The sequence below is a fragment of the Manacus vitellinus genome, unplaced genomic scaffold (genome assembly GCF_001715985.3).
Source record: "Manacus vitellinus isolate BGI_N305 unplaced genomic scaffold, ASM171598v3 scaffold_3_pilon, whole genome shotgun sequence".
NCBI lineage: Eukaryota > Metazoa > Chordata > Aves > Passeriformes > Pipridae > Manacus > Manacus vitellinus.
The window spans coordinates 20,125,277-20,150,260 of record NW_021940535.1 but is presented as its reverse complement, the minus strand read 5'-3'; the positions used below and the strand labels follow the sequence as shown (position 1 = coordinate 20,150,260).

Below are 24,984 nucleotides of genomic sequence, written 5' to 3'. Positions count from 1 at the left end.
TGCTTCGGGGACTTCCAAATTTCTTTATCTATCCAAGAAACACTTTGTCAGCCTGGCATCTATGGTCAACACCAAGGAGTTGCACAGGTGATATAACTCAGAATACACAGAAAGAAAGTTCCAGTGCAATGGGCTGACAGATGCTTTGGGCCACACAGGGCAGCCTGATGTAAGATGTGTTTCACAGACAGCAATTAAAAGAAATCCTTTCTCTTATCTAGCAGCATTCCAAGTCAACATATAAAAAATCAGTGCCTAATCAAAGTAGTTTATCCTTCAGTCTTCCCTTATGCTTTGCTGTTGAGACATTTAAAGCAGTGTTAGAAATCCCTCCTCTTTCAGAAGACACTAACTCCTAAAATAATTCAAAGCGTATGGCATTTGCTGTATACATTGCTGAACAAAGCAGCACTGTGGAGACACGGTATCGGTCAAAATACGCCAAGGGAAAGTTTGGAAGTTATACTGAATGTTCCTGAGAAAGTCTGTAGGCATGGACTGCAAAGAAGTGCTACTGAGTGCACTTTTCGCCTCCTCTGACCTCTCATGAAAGGATACATCTGATCAATAAAGGATAACTAAGGAATCATATGTTTCCTCAGTTCTTTAGGAGAACACATAGAAGAATGTACAAAAACAAAGGCTAGCCTGTATTTCTTGGGAATAGTAAGAAGTTATCTAACACCCCATACAGAGAATCAAAAGAGCTAGTTTGAAGTAAAGAACTAATCGTGACCAGCAGTTGTCTGATGCACTGGGTACCTACAGGACAGGAAGAAAGGTACAGATGTTTGAACTGAGAATGTTGAGGAAGCAGCAAAATAACAAAACAAGGGGTTTGCAGACTTGCCACGTTTGTAAAAGCAAGTCTGTGCAAAAGCCCTGTTCTGGGGACTGAGACTGTGTGATACGTAAAACACGCTTCAGCTACAGATGGTCCCAGGGGCTTTCCCGAGATGCTAACAGTTCCCTGGAGCCATGAGATGTGTAGGTTGCTGACTGCAAACTGGCAGTGTGTTTCCTAGGCAATACTGCAGACATTTTCTGAAGTATCACATGACGTTGTATTTTGTATTTGATCCTCCCCCTTTCACACAAGCTACACTCTCACTTCATTTCTCTGATCTCACATGTGGGACAGGTGGTACCTGACTGTGCACTGTTTGGTTATACTGAAGTCCTTTTCCCATTAGTTTTTCCCCTCTTTTCTAGTTTTTTCTTATAACCTGTGGTCCCACGATTCTGGAAAAAAATTCTAACAAATCACTGGTGTCCATGAAAACTCTCCAAACATTATCCAAATATAGGACTTACAGAAGTCATTACTGGGGGACTAGAAGTATTCTACCCCTACTCCTCTGTAACAGGCACACATGAATTAACTTAAGCAGTCGGAACAACTTTATCAAGAAAATAAAAAATCATTCTGTGAGGGGCAACACGTGTACTGCAGACGACCATTGTGCAGATTTTTCACCACAGATGAATTCAATAAATTCAAGGACATAAAAATAAACTTTAGAAAGTCTCCCTGCTAGAGTACTTACTACTATACCTACTTTTTTTTTTTTTTTTAAATCTGAATATGACCAACTGGAATTGTAGCCCTGATGTTATCTAGCCATGGTCCAGATAGAAATAATACGAACTAGGACTCTCTAATGCCCAAGCGATCAATAAACCATCAGAACTGCCACTCGATATTGCAATGTGAAGTCCACACAACATTAAATGGAGCAAACACAATTCTCCAGTGCTTCAGCTGTTGTATCATTACAAACCAGAAGTGGATTACCAGGAACAGGCAGCAAGGAACCAAGCCCTTTCTAGACAACCAATCCCCTTTTGGGGTGTCAACTGCAAAACTCTACAAATGTGAGGAACAAACATCTCTGCTATTTCCCTTATTGGGATAAACCATCACAGTTCCCTTCCAGCCTGGCTGAGGAAGCCATGCTCCCCTACCAGAGACTTTGAAATACTATTGCTCAAAGTTAAGGTATCAAATCCCAGAAATTAAGTATGCACCATGTTATTTCTGTGCCCACTCTTTCGACAAAGTCTGTTCCTTACAGAGTGATCAACTCTAGCACTACTGTAAATACTTGCTGAAACACACATGAAAACTTACTATTTTAATTACTCTGAAAGAATGAGAAAGACTGTATTTTCATTTTAAACCCACTGGCTACCTGTAAAAATAAATTCGTTTCAACCTATATTGGTGAGGTTTATATACAGGTGTAAGGATTCCTCTCCTCTCCCTTAACAGCTCCCTGGGCTCTGATTGTGTGAAGTTTTTTGAGGACCTGCTTCTAACCTCTTTGAAAGGAGTAAGAGTGATCTGAGATGCAGATTATAGCCATAAAAATATAGTTCTTACTACAACTGCTCTAAAATGTCCTGTTTATTTTAACTCCTTCAAGAAGCACTTACTTTGAAATACACTTGCTGCTTGGAAATATTTAAGTGAATAGGAGACAGTGAATTCCTCCTTTAAGATTCTGAGGGCTACCTCTGCACTAGGGTTCATAAAGAAACTGCATCAAATACCATTGTACTCTGTTAAGAACATTATTTTATGGAACACACTTAACAGTTTCTACTAAAGGTCGTAAAATCCTAGGTTAAAATCTTCCAACAGAAGTACCCTATATTACTAAGAAATATTTTTCCATGCTTTCAAGTAAATTATGTCCATATATGTTAAAAGTATGTCTTTGTCTATACTGGTAGCTTTTACCTTTTTTGGAAAACTTTAAAAACCTGTTATTCTGTCAAAAACAAACAAAGCTTCTCATGTAAAAATAATAAATATCTGCGGATATTTACATGGTCACAGACCACAAAAATAATTTTCTGAGCAAATCTAGGTGGGCAAGAAATTATTTCCAGTCTCTATGCAATAATCAATGCATTTCATACAAGTATCATGAAGTATTTCATAGATACCATATAAGTCTCACATTAAACTCTTTGAATATTATTAGTATAGCCATAAGGAAGTAACTAAATATAGGTACAGGTAAATTCTATACTGAACAGAAATTAATATAGTTTTGGGTTTATTAATTTAATGGGACTACTTTTAGGATCACTTTCCTTAGAGATTATGAATTACGATCCCCAAAATACGCACATCTATCAAGATCCCAGGCAACATGGAAAAAGTCCAAAGAGCACAGTTCATTCCACTGCTCTGTTTTGAAGAATTGATGTAAATCATTTGAGAAATAACCCAATAATCCACCAGTTTTATAGTACAGGATGTTACTGGGAGTCCAATGTACAAAATATTTTAAAATAAATGTAATGAGTTTAAAGTTGATTTCTACTTTCCTATAATAAAATATTTCTCAACAGAAGGCGAAAGAGAAATGCTGAGATCAGTTTAGTCAAAAAAATGTGTGAGCTCCAACAAGAAAGATCTTCTTTTTCTTCTGGATGCAGAGTCAGCAATTTCTTCCTTTTCTTTTCCTCCTTCTAAGTTGGAAGATCAAACCTTCCTCCCTTCATTGCCTGCAAACATTCGGGGGTTTTTATTACTTTTATTACTCCAATTAAAATAAAAAAATCGCTGGGTTAATTAAAAATGGCCCAGTCCTGAAAGAAGCACACCTGGATACACTCATGCTGTACTCTTCTCAGAAGCCAAGATGACTGGAGAAGCTGGTACATCCCAACTCATTAGAATGCCCTGTACTCACTCTAACACATTTTGTGACACCTGAAAGGTAACAGAAGGGACAGTGTGAACAATGCCAGCACTTGCCCTGCAGTGAGGAAGGGCAGTCTCCTGACCACTGCTCCCAGAGAGGATAACCACTAGTTAGCCATGGAGATTTACAGGAAATTTCATTGTAACTTGTATACCCTAGGCTTTCATTTGTTTTTCTTCCTTTGTTATATACCTCATTGTTTGTTTATCCATTTTCCTGAAAAAGGATTTTTCTGTCACTGTAGGTATCTTCAGTGACCACCATGGACACCCTTAACCAGGGGATGGCAAAGTGCTGAGAGGAAATTTCAGTCTACCTGATGCTGAGCAAAGAGACAACATTCGCAGGCCTGGCAGGGTCAGGGTAGAGGGTACCCTCAAATGTTACCAGTACAGCTGAGGACCACAGCAGTGTCATCCTGAATTCTAAATAGCACCTCTAGTGCCACTAAATAAGAAGAAAATACATATAATAAATAAGATTTTCCCTTATAATTGGAAGTTCTTGGGCCAAAAATATTTTACGATGGTTGTTGCAGTAGGCTGTCATTTCCTGCACAGCTGTTTGTTGTTAAGCACCATTTCATGGTACATAAACCATAACCAGCTGTGGAGTACCAGTAACTTACACAGTAACTATTAAAGCTGACAACTCAATGTCTGCTACAAACTGGATTTCCAATCCTTTTCAGACACAAGAAGGAATTGAGGAAGCCAACATTTGGTCCTAATCTTCCTGAAGTTCCCCATGCCCATGAATTTGGCAAGCTGAAACACACTTGTAAACTGCACGGACACTCTAAAATAACTATTTGATTAAGATGATGCTGGGAATGTAAGTGGAGTTTTAAGATTTTCCACTACACAGGAAGAGCTCTACAGTTCAAAATATAACTGTACATTCATAACAAACTGATCTACGTTACAAAAAAAATAAAACCACACCAAAGTGATTAACGTGAGCAGCTGGTGTCTGTATGATTCCAGGTTAAAAACCTAGGAAAGCTAGAATATCTGAAAACTAAGAAAGCAGCAACTAAAAATCCATAGGTTTTATGATGCCCACACAACACAAACAAAAAAATTAAAAATTTTATTTTTATAAAAATAAAGCAGGCATATTGTATCATGACAGCCTCAACTCTAACCCATGTGACAGTATTTTAATTTTATTATCTAAACATTTTCTTTACTAGAAATTTTCTTATATAGGAAGCCTTATTACTGGAATATATATTATTAGTTAGTAAAATTTATAAACATTTTTTTAATGACAGCATATAGAGTTTCTTGAGAAAAGTTTGGGCACATATGGATACATAGGCATCTTTACTGTGCAGTGTTTATAATTTTGAGAACACGGATGAAAGAACATTTATTTTGGGTCAACGTTAAAAGTTATTGTGAGGAAATATGTATTTCTTTGAACTCGTAACAAATAGCAAGCTTTCAAAACTCAAGCCATTGTCCTTTGAGCTAAAGGAAGATATCTGTTGACTCCTGGGTATAGAATAAATATCTTTTCGCTTAAGTTGAAATCAGCCTGCTGAGAGCAACAACACCCTGTATTTGCACACAAACATGTTTGATCCTAATGCTAACGAAGACAAATTCAGACTTTTCTCATCTTCAGGCTTAAATCCTACATGAAAACCAAATAGATACACACACACACATACGCATTTACATTTGAATTAAAAATATATTGTACTAATGCTAAGTACCTACTTTCACCAAAGCGAAAACACCAAAGTGAAATACCAGCAAAGCCAAGAAACTGTAAAAATCTTGGTTTACTATTAAACTTTTGAACTCAGTCTGTCAAATTCCTTTGCAGATAAACAGAATTCTTGTTAGCCAAGTGATGAAAGTTTGCATTACGGGATTAATGGATATAGGGAAATTACAAAAATAGAATCAGAATCATCTCATCAAGTAAACCTCTGCAACACCTGACACCTCATTATTTTTCAGAAAGGGAAAACAGCTGCAAAGCTGTTTGAGGTAAACATACAAATTTAAAACATTTAGAACATTTAGAAACTCTAAAACAATTATTCTTAAATCAAACTACTTAATCTACTTCTGCACAGCACTGTTTCCCTGCTGATTGCTTTCCTGACTGGAGGCAAAACCTGTAGATTGCATGTCCTAAGACACAGGTTGAACAATGGAGATAAATTCTTTGGAATTCAATTTATATCCCTTGCTTTTCTACTGAGGCAAGATGGAGCATCTGCAAACACATCAAAACTATTGTAAGCAGACTGTTTATGAGCCCAGACCATGTATCTTTTCTCATGAGAGAGAACGGAGTTTATTTTCCAGTACACAGTATTTAGAAAGGGACATTAAACATTTTAACTGACATTGAATTTTGAAACTTAAAGATACCAGGCAGAGGTATCACACTAGGGGAAGCTGGGAACAAATTTCAGCAGCTTTGTGCTATGGTTTTGTTATAGTTTTGTTCAGGGACTGACTTTGAGATTTCTCTGCAGGAACAGGTTACCTGCCACAGCCACAGGCTGTCCAAAATAGTACCGTGCACAAGACACCTACACTGAGATTGTTGTGTCAAAAACCAGTGAGTATGGAAATAAAAGGGCAAGGAAAAAAGGTTACTACACACACAAAGAACAAACAATCTCTGTTCTTAGGGGGAACATAAGCAACATACATGTTACTATCCTTATCTTGGTTAGCCAGAACCTCCCAAATACACCGACCATCCCCTGACCCTTCCACCAGCAGAGACACGCTGTCACATGTTCACACTCTCCAGGGTACCACCTTATATTCCTTTTCCTGAGATTCTTGTCTTCAAGTGTAAATCAGTGTGAATCTACTTTTCTCAAGTGGAATCAACGTGAACCAGCAGGGCATGGCCTATACTTCATACCTGGAGCCTAAATTCAGAAAAAAAAACCCTGTAAAAACCTGGGCTTGAAGATTTTTCTTTGCATAATTTATACGAGATGTTTTCTCCAAGAAACCCAAGTATCTCAGAACTCAGCACAGACAGTAAAACAGACAACTGCCTTTTAAAGATCTGTCCTTTACTGTCACATTTTCCCTAACATTTCCAAGGGGCAATTTTTGGTTTTCAATAGGTACAGCTTCCATATATGTTAGGAATGTGTCTCCTCAAATGTCCTACAGCAGGAACGACTCCTACTTACTTATTTACCAGAAACAATTACATAGTCAACACAACACAGCCACAGAGGAACCAGTACAGATCAAACAGGAAACTCCCAAAGTAACTTTAAAAGTCACCTTAACATACAATGACACTGCAAATACACACTATTTTGAAACTACATTCCAAAAGGACAGTGGTAAAATAGGATAAATAACACTAATAGGTACTTTTTCCATGAGTTCTAATGTGCAACACACCTCAGCACTACCTTTTCCATTTTATTCTTGAACAAATTCAGGCACTGCACAACTCAGTGACTGCAGCAGCATGGAGTTCCTGATGCACATCATCTGTTGCAGCTAGTATAGACTCTTCCTACCTTTGGAGAGGCAGAGGTATAAAACTAAGTCCTCAGAGTGTAAGTCAACAGTATTAATTTTAAAACATAAAACTGACATAGAAGGATGCAACAATGACTGAAGAATAATTCAAATGTTCAGTTCTGTCTCTGTATACATAGAATTGACATTACTGTATCAAAAAGGCACTCATACAACAATTTCATTTCTGTTTTGTTCTAGGCAACAAAAATAGGAAAGGTGGAAAACCACATCTGGTATCTGACAGACAACAGATAGATGAGGTGTACAGTGTTGGAGCCATCTGTGTTGAAACACCTGCAGTAAGAAAGGAGCTACAGCCTCAGGTGTTTTGCAGAAAGCGTCCAGGAAGCCTGAAGTTGGGCCTCACATCAACATACAGAGTTTTTAATGACTCCTTGACTCATTCTCCAAAAACACCATACCACCAAGGGGACCACTTAGTGCCTCACAGCATAAATGATGTTACTAGTGATTCTATAGCTGTGGTTGAACCACTTGTCCTCCTAAAATCCTATGACAGATATAAACACTCATGTGATCAACAACCATCCTAAGCAGACCTAACTTCTACCCAAGAATTCAACTGTTTTATACAGAGGCAGCCTAGAGATGACAAGACATCTGACAGTCCCCAGTGGAAAAAAATGCAATTTAATCATTATCAGCAGTGTGATGAGAAAGGTTAGTTAAAAAAATTAACAGTATGTCTTTTTGTTTCGTACTGTCACATTTTTTCTCCCCAGCTGCATGTGGACTGACATGAACTCATGGTTCAAATACAGCTGGTCTCTAAGCAGGTCACATAGAGACCAGATCTGAAATCTATGCAACACCCATCCCTCTTCATTGCACCTGGCAATGCAAACATTCATTGCACCTACACACTAAGGAAGCAGCTTCTCCCATACTCTTAGCCAAACTCCAGAATGTTTAAGCTACACAGAACACCAAACTGATGTCACTTCCCTTTCTGGTACTTGTCTGTTTTTTCCTGCTTCGCCAAGTCTCTTCCACTTCCCTAGGCAGTCAGAAATGACAGATAAGAGAATGCAAAGAAACAGAGTGCAAATGCAAAAGGAAATATAATTGGTTCAAGACTCTCTACTGGCTTCAATTTTGTACAGTCATTTACAGCTGTCTAAAGTGTATGAACCACTGGCACCCAAGTGAGTGAGGAGGCAATTAAGATTTTGTACTCTTTCACAGTCGTTCTGCACAGATGCAAACTACTGGATACAGTATGAGACAGCAGTGACACACTGAGCGCTCTGGCTTGAAGACTGTATTGCTCCATTGGGAAGGATGCTGCTCTTCTGGGATATGTCTTCAGAGCTCAGACCTGGAAGATGTTGAACCCTTGGACTCCAATACAACAAAAGTCCTTAAGTGATTGCTTAACATTTCAAACTTGTGCATGTAAATACTTTCATTACTTGCAGCAAGGTACTTCGTAGGCAAAGAAAATAAGGCCCCAAAACCAGGAAAGCTCAGCCTGATGTTACTCAACAAGTCCACTGTTCAGCCAAACATTCTACATTTTGACCATAAAACTGAAAACCCTTTAAACAATAGTATCAGGCAAGCCAGCATGAAGTTCTGTATTAATAAAATCAAAATCAAGTCAAGGTAAATTGAGAATTATTTTAGAAGCTCAGGTTGTCTGTGACACCTAATTAACAATATTTGTTAATGGGAACGAAAAACTTTTTCCTTTGGTTAGAGACTGAAGTTTAACCCTGTCCACTACCAACTGGCTACCAGGCTGTAGCAAACTGAATGGTGAATAGGTTAGATTTTAAAGAGATGTTTAAAACAACTACATCCTTTCTTTAAAGCATCAGCACAAAGAGCAGGACTACAATGGGCAAAGGGAGGTTTAATTATCCCCAAGCCTTCAGTACTTGTCATTCTAAGAAGGGGTGGACCAGGGAACACAACTAATGTAGGGAAACTACGGAGAATGGCTGCAACAACACAGGTAGTTGCAGAGTTGTGAGTGGTCAGGTAATGTTTACAAATATTCACATTTTAATTTTCTACTGGGGCATTTAGCAGCACATTCCATTGATTTTTTTAAAATCACATTAAATCATAAAAGAACATAATTCCTATTTCTTCATTCGTCTTCAGAATTTGATTGTGTAAAATATTCTTAATACATTTTAAGAAACTGAACAAAGCAGGAGAGCAATCTTTTTATTTGATGAGTTCATACTGATTGAAAATGTAAAAGAAATTGCTTAGAGGAAAGAAAGGTCTAAAGTCTACACATAAATTTGAGAAATATGTATTAGTACTATAGTTCTCAAATTAATTGCATTAACTGTAACTGTTTAAACACAAAATATGCCTTTTTTAAGCAAACATTTCTTTTGTCTTAATCTAATAAATTCTTAAAGGGTACCAACGAGACCATCCTCACAAATTGTCAGGCATAGGGCTTGTTTGTTTGCCTCTCATGACAACACATCCCAAAATACAGAGCATATTTCAACTTGTTATTCTCTGAGTTGTCTGCCAAACTGCAGACGAATTGTAAACATGGAGAACATGTTAAGCCTATTCAAGCCCACCAAAAAAAAAAGAAAACAAAAAAAAAATCACGTCTTGCACAGTAAACTCTGCTATAATTTCCTGATGTAGGTCAAAACTCAGCGGGAAATCACATTGTCTATTTTTATCCCAGTTCACTGGAACTGCTTTACCTTTCTGTTTTCTTGATAAGCACAGCCCTGAAGATTTGTTCCTGGGGAGTTTTCTCTTTTTCATCAGTTGGTTGCACAAAAGGGTGGACAGCAGCCAAGATAAAGCCCTGCTGGTACAATTCTTGCAGCTGAGCTGGAAGATCACACAAGGAGGAGAGCTTGATTGCAGATGATCCTGGCAGCTCAGCTGGAAACAAAAAGAAATTGGTCAATAATCCTACACTGGACTATCATGTATTTTAAAATTCAGGCTCTTCAGAGTCAAGCAAGCTTCACACTGATCTACAATATTAACACCAAAAGCGACCTTTCCTGACTCCGATTTTGTATTTCAGATTTTAGGCAGGCTGCCTTGGCGAAGGACTTGTATTACACAAGAGACTGGTGCAATTAAAATGCCAAATTCACTACATAGTCTGGCAGAGATGAAATGAAGAATTTAATAAAAACAAGGCAGTTGGTCAAAAGATATTTTAAGTTTTAGTAGCAGTCATAGTAGTGCAAGTAGAGGAGAGTGTGTCAAAAATACAAAACGAGAAAAAAGACAGTCAGTGAAGATAGAACATGTCAAATTCAAAAGCAATAAAGAGAAGCATCCATCTACACAAAATTTGTATTATCAGACTAATAGATCACTGATGCAAAATGCTGATGAGACCAAGTGTCTGCCAATATGTCTGAAGACCACTTTGTAGCTATATTTATAATAGGAACGCTAAGAGCAATGCATACCTACAGCGATGAGAAACCTTTTAGAACAGACACTAAACCTTATACCTCAGGGTTTAAGGAAACCTATACAATATCAGAGACAAGGATGAGACACAGTATATGAAAATAATCCTTTTCCAATCTGCTTACTGTAGGGTTTTATGCCTTCCTGTGAAGTATTTGATGCTGACTCCCATCAGACACTCGACATACACACAGATACTTTAGCAATTGGAATCTTGTGGGCTTCAGAAGAAAATCCCATAAATCACCTAAAACATCCTTCTATTCTCTTCCTCTCTATGTCAGTAATTCTTCATAAGTTTTTCATATCTTGTGTGAAAAGGCATCTTTCTTTCCTGACCTTTGCCTCTTCATTTCCATCTCTCTTGGAGGATATTTATTATTTCATCCATAAACCATGTGAGAGCATATAGGGTGGTGAGATGTTCCTCCCTTCCCACTGGGAAGGGATGTTGCAACAAACATGACAGGGGTTCCCAGAACCTTGCAGGTCGTCACGAAAAAACCAGCACTGGAGAATAGTTTGTATGAAAGACACCAGCGATGCAAAATAAGGTTTCATTGTACTGCTTTTTTCATCAAACCATGTGGCTACTCTTTATGAATAATTTAAGAGGTTATCAAAAAACTAATAAATATTCAAACCAAATAATACAGAGGAATAATTTAAATAATAATAGAATAGATGTGCTTGGTATGTTTTTTTCTTCAGATAAGACCACGTTCCAGAAGAGGATAATGGAACTTTTTGACCAGAAGTTTAAGATGCAGAATTTTTATTATTTTTGCAAATAAAATGAGATCCAAGCTACGTGTACATTGACAGACAATAGGGCTCTACCTTCTACAACAGCATACAAATCACTTCAGAGTCATAAAAAGAGATGGCACAATGAATAATGCATAGTAATAAAACCAACTGTTACTTACTGGACCCTACTGGGGATCAAAATGGGGAACCCCAGAGGTCAGAACTCCATTTGCCCTCCTGTGGCTCAGAGACTCCAAATATTTTTGACTACACTGCAAATAATTCAATTAATTAAAAAAAATAAGAAAATCAGAATACCTTTCTAAATGAGGAGTTTACTTGAATACAATGGAAAGACTAAACACTACTCACTAATGTTAATTCTGGTAATAGTGCTCCAATTTTTAGCAATCATCTATGAAAATAGATGCTCGCCTTGCATATGTACATAGTATCAGGATTCTTCTGAGGATACCTTGGTAAAATTAGTAGAAAGTCTAGTCATTAACACGGGAGAGTGATTGCTTCCTCCTAAAAGCTAAACATGAGCGGAAAGTGTGAAAATGCATGTAATTGGAGCCTTGGGATGTAACTTGATTAAAAAAGAAAGGTAATAGAAAATAAGAAATGGGTGGGATCATCCAGCTGGTTCATCCTATTACCTAGAGGCAGGATCAGTCCTAGTTTAGCTATTTCTCACAGTTTTTCTCATCTATTTTTAAAAACTTTTAGTAATGGAGATTCCACAAGCCCCATAAGTCATGTTTCAGCACTTCTCTATTCTAACTACTCCAAACCTTTTCCTAGCACCTGGCCTAAATTTCCCTCTCTGAAATTCAAGATTGCTACTTCCCCACTAGAGTATTTCTTTTCTGCAGCAGCATTTTATAATTCCTAAAACCTGTCATGCCTTAATCTTACTTTCTTTAGACTGCATAAACTTGGTCCTTTCAATGTTCTTGTTCTCTTGTGTTTTTGGTATTTCTAAATAACTTTTGATGGTTTTCTCCTCATTCTCTTAAATTGGTCCACATTTTTCTTCAAGTATAGTAAGTGAGCTTCATCACAGCAATCCAGTATAAGTCTCATCACTGCTTCGTAGCACGGAAAAGCTCTTTAACATTTATTACATCTCATGTCAGGTTACATCATTGAGGGGGGGGAAGGAAATTATTTTCTCCACAACTAACAGTGGCCAAATATCCCAGCCCTTAGTGAATTTTGGTTTTTTTCTTTCACTTTTCAAGGGCCATTCTGGATTCTGATTTCTAGTGCAAACAGTACTTCTCAGGTTGGCAAAACTCAGTAAACACACTCAGTAGTCTATTGTCAGAATAATTAATTCAAATTATGAATTTTAACAGACTCTGAACAGAACTATTTTAAGCTTTACAGTTAATATATCTTTATGGGTTGATGCCAAACTATTGCTAATTTCTCCTTGGACTAGAGATCTTTTGGAGAGAAAGACAGTTCCTGTTACAAAGCTGATGCCCACAAAGCCTACATGAATTTCCTGAGTCTACAGACCTGTGCTGTGCATTCTTGTTATTCTACGACTGGTTTGAGTGATGCAGATTCCTCCCCAGAAATCACTGCTACTCATCATCCTCTGGTCATTTTATAAGTAATATAATTTCTTCCAGTATCTTTCTAGGCATTAAGCTGGGCTAACAACCATATAATTCTCTTTAAAGGTAGTTTAAAAAAGGACATCACACTTTCCCAGAGAGTTGCATTCATCCTTCAACATTCTTTAGTCCAAATGGTAAGCTTTCAATTATTTCTTCAACTAATTCCTCTAAGGTGCATACCTGTAAGTTTGACCTACTCGAAAACACCTAATTTATGAAATGAGTTGTCAATCTGATTTTTCCTTACTTTAACTTAGAAAAATGCTAACATTTTCAGAAAACCTTACACAGCTTCCAGTAAAAACCATTGAAATATTTGGTTTAGTTCTTAAAGAGAATTCTAATCAGGCCACTTTGGAAAGTAAAAGGAAAACGAAAATTGTGTACAATAGGGACTTGTGTAAGGTAAAAGAGCAAATGAAATACTAAATAAAATCTTGTGTAACTCCACTGCTTATAAGCCTCTATGTTGCCAAAAGATAAGGCTGACTTCTTTCAGCAGCCTCCTTGTTGCTCTTGAACCACAGTTAGCTCACAGTTTTACATTCTAGTCCATGTTTCCCTATTTATTGTTGCACTTCACATCTTGACCTCAAAAGATTCCTTTGTTTACCCTGTCTACATCTAGATGAGCCTGTAAGAAACTCGTAAATGACAGAGGCGGTGTTTTTCATTTTGGCTAAGGCTGAAAGTGGAAATAGTAGTGCTTGCTGTTTCTGGAACTGATTACCAGGCAAATTAGTTTGTTGCCTGATTGATAATTGAAGCTGAAAACACTTCCAGCAATGCTCAGATACACACAGAAAACTACAACTTAGAGATCCTTCAAAAAGAAACAAAGTTTGTGTTATACAACTGATATCCATAAGGTGACTTTCCTGGGTGTAAGGACTTGTGTATTCTTTGCTGCTAATGGAAAAACCTGACAAAACACTCACACTGTCCACATCTTACCACAGAAAAATCAATAAAAGGAGTGAGTTTCCATAAAAATTTACAGGTTGTGTCATGTGTATATGAAAGGGGTCATCTCTGCAACTCCAAAAAGCAATTTATGGGAAACAGAGAAAGGAGGCACAATCTACCACAGGGATCCTGAGGGACTGAGAGCAGGCTGAGAAATATGATTGGGGTGACAGGCATTGAAGAGAACTTGTTCCTCCTGTGTTAAAGAAGCTCCTCTTTCCCTCCCAGTGGATCATCCAGGGCTCCTCCCACAGAAATCAAACAGCCACTGACCAGCCTCAAACTGAAGCATCTCATATGACCTCTGACAATTGTGCTACAGTCCACATTAAAGAGGTAGAAGTATCCCAATCAGATATTAAGAGAAAAGACAATTACAGCAACTGTCTACAAAAAGTAGGCTGATTTTTCTGTATTAAAACGACAGATCTGTGTACCTCTGAGATGCTATAAACTGACACTTCGAAGTAAGAAAGGTTTGCTATGCTTTATAAAATAATGCCTGGATTCACCTATTAGCCCATGCTTAGTGACAACAATCAAAGACAGTACATCTTTATATAATATATACTCAACAGAATCAGATGCTTTTAACTCTATTCTGTTTGATAAGCAGCAACTTCCTTTTCTTTATAGTTACATTTAAGACAAAGATAAAACAAACTCGTTTTTTAATTTCCTTTTAGTTGAATGATAGCTATGCTCCAGAAAAACTAAAATGTTAAATGCCAAAATGGCATTTATTTAATTTCTCTTTACTGAAGTGGTCAAATTCAAGATTAAATCTGTGTCTTAGTTTCTCAGTGCTCTCATCCTTAATATTTTATTTAAAAGGACAAGTATACAGTTCTACTCTAAATTTCTATTATCCTGTGTATCTACTATCTTGTAAGACTTGCTCAGTTTGCTTGCTCCAACAAAACAAATTAAGTGTTGGGACTTTTTGGTCTTCATTTTTTAACATGTTTTTCTGATTAAGCTTTTAGGCTCTTATTCCAGTCACAGCTGTTAAAGGCAGAGGGAACCCTTAGTGACAGTTCACATTACACATGAAAATGTCCCACAAAAATGATGGGGACTCCTTTTAACTATTTTTTGTTCCTTTTTTAAGTTTTCATGTTCATCTGCATTTTTCATGTTCCTCAATGTATTAAAAAACATTAAATAAGCCTTTTTCATAGAATAAGCCTTTTCATAGAAGTGGCTTAGGTTGGAAGGGACCTTAAAAGTCATCTAGTTCCAGCCCCCCGCCTTTGCATTAAAACAACCACAGATCAAATTGGTGTGTACATAGATTGTACACATTCTCTTTCTATACTGGGTACAGAAGAAAGCACTTTGCCCAAGATGTGATGTGTAATGGGGTCTGAAACAAAAGACAGACTGGCAAACTCAATGGACCCACACTATCAAGTGATGCAGCAACTCAGTTACCCGGTAGCTGCATGTACATTACTCCTCTTTCATAGAATCATAGAATAGTTTGGGTTGGAAGGACCTTTAAAGATCATATAGTCCAGTTCCCACTGCAAGGCGCATGGACATCTTCAACTAGATCACGTTGCTCAGAGTCCCATCCTACCTGACCCACCTGACGTTTCTAGGGATGGGGCATCCACCACTGCTCTGCGAAACCTGTTCCAGTACTTCACCATCCTCATCGTAAAAATTTCTCCCTGAAGTCCAATCTAAATCTATCTTTTTAGTTTTAAACCATTACACCTTGTCCTATCGCAGCAGACTCTACTCTAAAACATTTGTCTCCATCTTTCTTATAGGCCTCCTTTCAGTACTGAAAAGCTGCAATAAGGTCATCTCAGGGCCTTCTCTTCTCCAGGCTGGAAAACCCCAACTCTCTCAGTCTTTCCTCATATGAGACATGCTCCAGCCCTGTGATCATTCTGTAGCCCTTATCTGGACCCGCTCCAACAGGTCCACGTCTTTCCTGTGCTGAGGGCCCCAGAGCTGGTCGTGGGTGGGGTCTCTCCAGAGCAGAGTCGAGGATCAGAATCACCTCCCTTGACCTGCTGGCCACGCTGCATTGGATGCAGCCCAGAATATGGTTGGATTTCTGGACTGTGAGGACACATTGCTGGGTCACGTGCAGTTTTTCATCCACCAGCACCCCCAAGTCCTCAGCAGGGCTGCTATCAAATCCCTTCACCCCCCAGCCTTTACTGATACCTGGGACGGCCCTGACTCAAGTGTGAGACTTTGCACTTGGCCTTGTTGAACTTCATGAGGTTCACACAGGCCAACTCCTTGAGCTTGTCCTCGAGGGGCATCCCAACCCTCAGGTGTGCCAGCTGCACCACTCAGCCTGGTATCATCTGCCCATTTGCTGAGGGTGCACTCTGTGTCATTTGACCAGGCCTAACACACATCAGCAGGCTCAGACTCTTCAGGAAATACAGTCCTAACTGTTCTCTTTTTCAAAACACAGTTTGAGACTATTTCCCAATCCACTGTCATTCCTGTGAGCCACTCCAGTTCAAGGCACTCACAGCCAGTGAACTATAGTCACTTGTACTCCTCCTCGAACCTCCTCCATCCAGCACCACAAAGACTTGCAGGCCCTTCTACAAACCTAGAGATGCTTTGGGTGACTCAGGAAAAGAACTTCATCTCCCCGGGAGAGCTTAGGGCTTATGGAGCGTTCCTCAGAAGAGGGAGGTGGCTGACAGGAGGGCCACAGCGGCAACCTCAGCACAGCTCTCCCTCTCCCCACTGCGGGCTCAAAGCCACATACTCGAACTTGAGCAGGGCTCAAGTGAGCTATAAAGAAGCAAACATTCAAACACGCTACACACTTAGTCACTGCTACTCACTACTTCCACCCACCTCCCCTACACAGCATGAATTTTTTGCTGCTGTCCTTCCAAAGCACCCAAATCTCCCCCCTGTACTCTGTAGAGCACATTGGAGACCACCTGAAAGACCCTGAACAGTGTCCTGGTGTTAGAATTTACAGTCCTTAACAAATCTAGCAATGAGCATGTAAGACAAAAACAAGGTACGATCAAAATTACGGTCATACAGCAACACCATCCACTGATGCCCTGCAGGGCTTTATAATAGGCCTGGCTATTTACCTCCTGCCTTTAGTGACTGCTTCGTGGAAAATAGCATTATCTTGCTCTGTTGCGCCTCACACATCCCACCAAGGCTGTCGTGATTGCATGTCTGCTGGCAGGAAACTAAATAGCAACAACGAATGGAGATAATAATGCGGGAAGATAGTATATCAATGAGCACGTGTGTGAGCAGACACATGAACCTGGCTCAAGTCCAGAAAAATTCCCATGTTTTCACACAGGGCACTTCCCAAGCACGTTTGTGACTGTTTGTAACAGCCCTGATCATTCTGTAGAATTGCAAAGCAACCACATTTCCTCTATTTAGCATGAGGATTGCTGATTCTTAATTTAACATTAATTCCTTTCCAGCAACTTTAATCTAATTTAAATAAATCTACAGCAGACTAAGTTCTAGAAGAGCAAAACACTGTCTTTGTATCAGGGCCAGCCAAAGAAATTTAACTAGAAAGTTTATTGTCAAAAGATGCAGTTTCACCTACATTAAAACATTTTGTAGGAACACGTCAATTGCAGCAAAGTTTTTAATTTGGAAAATGTTCAGCAATTTAAAAGTAATGTATGCATGTTTTACATGATCAGAGTGGTTAAACAAGCACATTTTTTCCAGTGGTTCTATGAATTTCCACTTCGCTTGAAACTTTGGAATTACCTGTATTACTGGAACTGTGATTTCTTTTTGGAAGGTAGAATTGCAGTGACAGAGGGTGCACAGTCACAGTTAGGATACACAAACAAACCAGGAGTGCTATAAGCAGTTTGTGCCTGCAAGCTGAACGCTGACTGCTAAATGAAGGACCATCCTGTCAGCCTCTTTTTGGTTTGCCAAATCCCTGGGTTTCTCTGTGCAGGCCCTGAGGGCTGAACGTACCAGTACCACAGCTCCTCGCAGAGAGCTGCGTGAACATCAGAATTCACCTGGAGGAAGGTGCAAGGTAACAATCTATTGTGAAGTGTTGGATTTTGTCTAATAATGCAGCACAGACTGGAAAAGATCTCCTCTCTGTACTATAAATAAGAAAGTTTTTAAGGTACTTTTCACTGACTTATTCAGCAGTTAGTTTGGAACAGCTGAAGGAATCCAGATCATCATCCTTTCCAACTATAAAGGCTTGTTAAGGCCAATTTGTTACTCCAGAGAGTAGAAAGTAAAGTGTTGCTGCAGTATTATTGAAACACTTATACACTGATCCTGGGAAAAGGTTACTCCCAATCAGTGTCAATCTCTAACAAAAAAATATTAAGGCATCTGTTGCAAACTTTTCATTTTTTGTTACAAGCACTAAGGAACTCTCTCACATAGCACCAATCATTTGTGTGGCAGAACAATGCAGTCATGTAACTCTCACTTAACTACTGTTTCCTCATTCAACCCACAAATAGTTTCTTGTCAATGACAACAACACAAACCTACCAGAGAATCAGAGCACTTTTAAGGAAAATAAAGGCAAACCCACTAATAATGCAACTTAAAGAACACAAAGCAGTAAACAGATTTCTGGCAAGTTTTGTGAGGAATTCCAAGTAACTGTTACCAAACCAAAACCCACCAAACAAATAGTAAAGCAGTATGACCAACATAGCAGAAAACATATGGTACTTCTGACACCATCACACAGCTTGAATTACCTGAAACACACTAATGCTAGAATTTAATGAGCTAATAGCTCAAGCTTTTGGAGTAACAACTACACAAGCTGTCTTTTTTCCTTCTGAATAGAGCCTGAGCTTCCATGAGGTTCCTTAATTTCAAAGAGAGGGCATATAGTCTTGGTGCACCACTCTTCAAGCTGTTGCCAGAGGCAAGACACTGGGTGTTAATATAACACATTGATTTTTTTTTTAGTTATGCTAAATGACCTTTTCAGTGCTTTTGCTTTCAATCTTCAAGGCAAATACAATAAATGTCCCCATATAAGAAAGTAAGGATGAATATGCAGGAGTAATCACTTCTTTATAAATGAAGGATGGCTGTTCAATAAGCTCCTAGTGTTTACTTTTAGTGAAAATGTAATAAAGGAACTTAGAAATATTCAAAAGCAAAGTGCTGTATCTTAAGAAGGTAGAGGGGAAAAATTCTGCAGAAAGATTGTGAAACTGCATATATACCCTTTGAAAGCATATAAGTATATAGAAATGTGTGCATATATGTATGTAAGCATACTATATTTGTGTGTATATGTGTATGTATGTACACATACAGATGTACACCAACATTATTTTCTTTCCTTTAGGAAATAGCAGACACATGCATCAGTCAAACTGAGAAAGTATTAAGATAACTCACAGATGTAATGAGATTAGATGAAGTTGTCTGATCAATTGTGTTGTCTTACCCCATTGCATCTGTGAGTTATCTTGCTTGTTGTCCAGTCAAAGTTTCATTTCTGTGCCTTGCAAGCATAAGATAAATACCTAAAGAACTGCATGCATTTGCCACAAACATGATGTGATTATACAGGGGGCAGTTTTATTTCTGGTGTCTCAGAAAAAAGGAAACACCCAGGCTATCACCTCCACTAAGTTAAGAAACAATCACCAAACACATGTTTAGTTACCTAAATTAACAAGCACTTCTTAAATGACTCACATCTTATATCCATTAGCTTGTGGGCAGAATTATGCAAAATGGGCAAAATTAAGACTACCTATCAAGGCAAAAAGGGTTAATTACTGTGCAAAAAAAAACAAATTAAAAGAAGCTGAAAAAGGGGAAGGACTTCTCATTTAAAGTGTGCACAGAAAAAAACAAGCAAATCCTACTATCCCTTCTGTACTTGAGCAGCTCTTTGAAATACTGGGGTTTTAATCTGTCCCTCTCTCCTGCTTGCCTGTACTTCCTAAATTGATGCAGACTAAACACAGAGACAATAAAGATAGATAATTTACATTTCACAAATTCAAGAAAACTCCAATTATGCCCAACCAAAAGCAGAAAGTGTTCAAAGTTGCAACATTTTATTCATGCAGACTTGTTAACTGTGTAAGCTCCAAAAGACAAGAATCACATTGAATTACACAAGAGAGAAGGGGTTAATTCTGAACTACAGGAAGGGTCAGCATGTTAATTGACATGTATTTCCACTGCCCAAAAAAGTACTGGTTCCCTGTCCTAAAGCCTTTAGACACCAAATGAATCTTCTGATGCCAAAAACTTTACCTGCCAAAGTCAAACACTGCATGCTGTTCATTTTAACAGCTTAAGAAGTAGTGAAATAGGATTTCCCATCACTTCCACCAGTGGTGCAGCACGTCATGTCTCTCACAGCAAGTAGCCAGTAATCAAATACTTTAAAAGGGAGGGAAAGGGGAGCTACTCAAGGAGCTAAAAGATAGTACAACTTACTAAAGAGACTTTCTGATATCTTAGAAGTTGGTGGCATCATAAAATTTGGAGGGCTGATGCAGCTCTTTTCTGCTTTGACCCCTCTCCAGCTAATGTGCTTGCCATTTTTCTTAGAAGCAATACTAACACTACCAATTTTCACAGCTAACCCTGCAGCCTACAGAATCCTTTCACTCCCTCCCTCACACACTTTTATATATGTATTTTGTTTTTTCCTCGTGGCATAACCCTTTCCTTTTCCTTTTCCTCTCCTTCTCTCTGTTTTATGCTTCACTTCAATGTTCTTTCCATATTTCTGGCAAATTTTCCTTTGCAGATTCTGCAGAATATAACAAAGAAGTAACCCTGGTTTCTTTGCAAATTTCACAAAAAGCAAACTTACACTACAGTAAAAAAAAACCACATAAAAAGCATAGATAATATCCTCAGAAGAGCAGAAAAAATGCCTACTTTAATAAGTTTCAAGTTATGCAGAATGTATTCTTTTTACAGTATACTTTGCTAGATGAGAAAAATATCCTTTGAAATGGAATTTTTAGCACTTCTTAGCTTTTCAAATCACTGTATCCTATTGTTAATAAAATGCTGCACGTGCTGATTCTTTAAGGAGTTAAAAAGCAGAAAGCTCCACATATCAATCTACATATTTCCATCCAAACCGAGAACAACCTTTACATTACCGTTTTTAATTCTAATCAAGCAGAGGTGAACGAAGTAGCTCATATTCATTACATGAGATTTTTTTCCATACTCAGAAGATAGTTAATAACTATAAATCTCGCTGAAGCCTAGTTTTCAAACTGAAAAATGACACGAGGATTTCAAACATTTAAGGAAAAGGGAGGAGAAGGAAGTCAACACAGTGGTAACTATGGCTGAATACATTCACTATGATCTGATGCACATTTTTCATGATACACTGATAATTGTGATTAAAATCAAAGACTTGATACAACTCAGACAAACAAGAAGATAAAATTGCCATCAAAGTATTACAATAAAGGTGGGCTTTTTCCCCCAGTTCAATAACTAGAAATTAGATAGAACATTTTAAAAATTTGAATTTTATAAATTCAGCCTTCAACACAAAGATCTAAATTTACTGACATATCAAATAACCTCAGGAAGAAAGGTTAAGATTTATCAAGATAGCTCTTATTCCCCAAGCCAACCTGTGCAACAGAGAACTGATAGTCTCCAGGGAAACCAAAATCCTCTTGGCAGGTCATGCCTGTATATATTTTATACATAACACTTTGCATTATATACATGGAAAAGGACAGATAGCTTTAGGAATGCTCGAAGGCTTTATTCAAATGTTACCTGCTGTTTTCTGTTTCTTTTCACTTTATATCTCCAGTGTTTCATATGTATTTGCCCCTTCTAATAGGTGTTTCAGTCTTTCTTGTAAAATCTTACTTAGGATGATACTGCATGACAAGTTTGTTTGATTTTTTTTTTAAAGCTAAAAAAAGATTTTTTCCAGTCGTGTCATCAAAGTCCATATATTGCCCTATTTCATTTGTTCTCGTTTCTTGGCTGCATCAACCAATAATATCCCTTTTCTTCAAAAGGGAGTGGTAGACACTAAGCACTTAATATTTTAAATTAGAATTAAGTACCATTGTAACTTCCATCTTTTTATCTTTTTCCTGGCTTGAATTGTTACATTTTTTAGATAAAGAGAACACACTTCCAAATGATATGTGTTTTTTCTTTGGAAGGTAACATAAAGTGTAATTTCTCAGTGTTCTTTTTGGCCTCCATTAAATCAAACTCCCCTATTTGGACAATGTTACAATGTTTCATAAATGTCTCTTAAACTGTTTTCAGCTTTACTGGCAAAACTAAATAAATGAAAAAAGCAGCCAAAAATGTAGAATATATCGTACAACTAAGCAAGCAGTGTTACTTGAAGGTATATTCTCAATTAGATTTTAGCACCATGTTTAGCTATGTTTAAAAAAGAAAGTTAGGTAAGAGAATGCTACATGATTAAATTCAGTATAAATAGAGATATTCAGAGGCAGGTAAATTAAATTCAGAGGAAAGGGCATTTTAATGCATTTGGATTTTTTTTGAACACATTATCCTGTAGTGATTCTAAGACAAACACTTCTGTGGACACCTATACAAGACCCACAACACAAAACAGTTGTTAGATTATAAACAGAAACAAAACTGAGCCATCTAACTCCATCAAAATTTTCAGAAAAACACCAAATTTTAAAAAGGAATAAAAGCAAATTAGATCTGGCTTAGTTTCCATTTGGTATGTCTGCCTGGGGAACTGGAATGAAAAACCAAATGCAAAACATTCTCCAAAAAGTATTTACTATTCCTCTCAGCTTTCCTGCCCAACATTTTTACTTTTTTTTCTACTGGTAACAGAACTGTATTCCTACCACTGTAAACTGTAAGAATACCTCTGTTAGGGTATAAGAATTCCATGTGAAGAGTCTGTGTCTGTACAAAAGCAAGATCAAAATTCTACTGTCACAGCAGACCTCATACCACACTCACAAGTCTTGCCCTCAGTGCCACTGGTGAGCAGTATTTGGAGACCTCAGCTACCTCACAGCATCAAAGGGAGCAATCCAGTTGAAACTAAAGCTTTTCTGATATTTGCAGTAAAACAGGGCTGAAGAGGAAGATCTTGTGGTCCAAATCCTTATAGTTTAAAATTGTCACAGGAAACCCACGACATGCTTAATGTGCAAAGATTTGCATGAGAACACATGAAAATACAGGGCAGCAGAAATCCCTATCAAGCAATTTCCCCAATGGTTCCTGATTAATTTGGCATATGGAAGAGCCATATATTAACCCATCTATGATTTTCAGATGACCATATAAACTAAAACTAATTCCAGAAGATATAAAGCCGGACCCACCAAATGGATCAGTTACTTCACAACAGATTAGGCAATGGCATGAATTAAGCAATTGCAAAATGAGGTAAGGGAGAGTTCTAGCTATGCAAAGAAGACCTGCTTTACAGTCAATATGTTATTGCATCTACCAAGTGGTACACAAAGGTGGTTAAAGACATGATTAAAATCAGTACTAGATAAAACACTTGCTGATTTTTTGCTAACTGTATCACTAGAATAAAGTCTGTTTGTAGTGCTATTCTACAAATTCCTGTGCAAGTTTTTTCCATTAGCTAATGAAGAGAGATTCCCACTGACAAGGCTTTTGTTCTTCAACCTCGCTGCCACAGCCTCAAACTTCTCTTTTTTTATTTCTTCCCACCTCTTGGATTCCTCATAATGATGAGAAACAGCGATATATGGCTACATTGGAGCAATGCACTGGCTCACTGGACAGCGAGCTGTTACCAGGGAGAGTGTGCACATCCTGGTTTTCCTTGCCTTTCCCTGATTAATAGAGGTCTCTGTCTTCTGCCAGTTTCCATGAAACTAGGAGAAGCCTAATTGTCTTTAAAAATTTCTCACAAATTGCTCTGAAATTGTGCAGTTATAATTATTTGGAGGAATGAGACAGACAGACTGTGAGCCTTTTTTAACTCTCGTTTCCCTAGGAAACCAGTTCAGAAACAAAACAGAAAAATCCATCACACTACCACCTACAAACGCTCCAAAAAAAAAAAAATCCTTCAAAAACAAGGACCTCGAAAGAAAATCCTGCAAAAGGTATTATGGGATATTGCCTTCTGTAACACCTCTAAGACTGTATTTAACAGTGATAAGGCTTTCACAGAATATCGCAAACGACTAGCAAGCAATAGTTCACCACTGGCACCTAAAAGCAGTATATGTCACTGCCAAACACACCACATCACTTCAACTTGGCAAGAACGCTTGATTGAAAGCCAAAGAGTAGTGGAAAAGGCTGTTAAAAGTTAACAAAGCACTTCCCAAAAGTACTGTTTTGTTTTTTTAAGCAAGTCTGCTAGAGCATGGGTGATGGATTTACTGAAAAAAAAAAGTTTTTCTTGGCAAAAAAACCCTGCTTTTTTTGCTTAGAGCAAATTTTCCTGTCACTCCCCAGAATCTGAACTCCTACTCCCTCGTTTCAGAAAAATGTGGCCAGTTTCTGTTTTCAAATGAAGAATTCCCACACAGTAATAATGATAGCATGCAAATCCATTGTTTAATACAGGTCATGGGAAAACGGTCACAAATTCAAGCATCATTACAATGGAACAACAAAAGACAAATTATATTTTTTTAATTTATTTTTTTAATTTTGCAATAAAATGTTTTTTGTTGCAATTTTGTTTGCAAAGAGCAGCAGAGTATTTCTCCAAGTGTTTATGAGAAGGCATTGTTTTATCCTTACTTCTCAGTGTTGTTCCATCAGAAAAAGTGCTTCAATGAAAACACTTATTGGAAATGAAAAGGAAAGAACCAGGGACACCTTACCTTCAAAGATGTTAAGGAATAAGTTAATGAAGTTAATATAATCTAATCCCAAAGTAGTAAGTATATGCAATAAAGATGTAACAGATGTCGTCTCCAACAGGGACAGAATTCTTTTATG

General features: G+C 37.8%; 1 protein-coding gene across 1 annotated transcript in view; it reads right to left on the bottom strand.

Moving 5' to 3' along the window:
• RFTN1 (raftlin, lipid raft linker 1) overlaps positions 1–24,984 on the bottom strand; it is a 94,703-nt gene that overhangs the window by 43,563 nt on the left and 26,156 nt on the right. Inside the window, exon 3 of the mRNA XM_018075137.2 lies at positions 9,952–10,138. Within this exon, the coding sequence (XP_017930626.1) occupies positions 9,952–10,138 (187 nt within the window). The remainder of the gene's footprint in view (positions 1–9,951; positions 10,139–24,984) is intronic.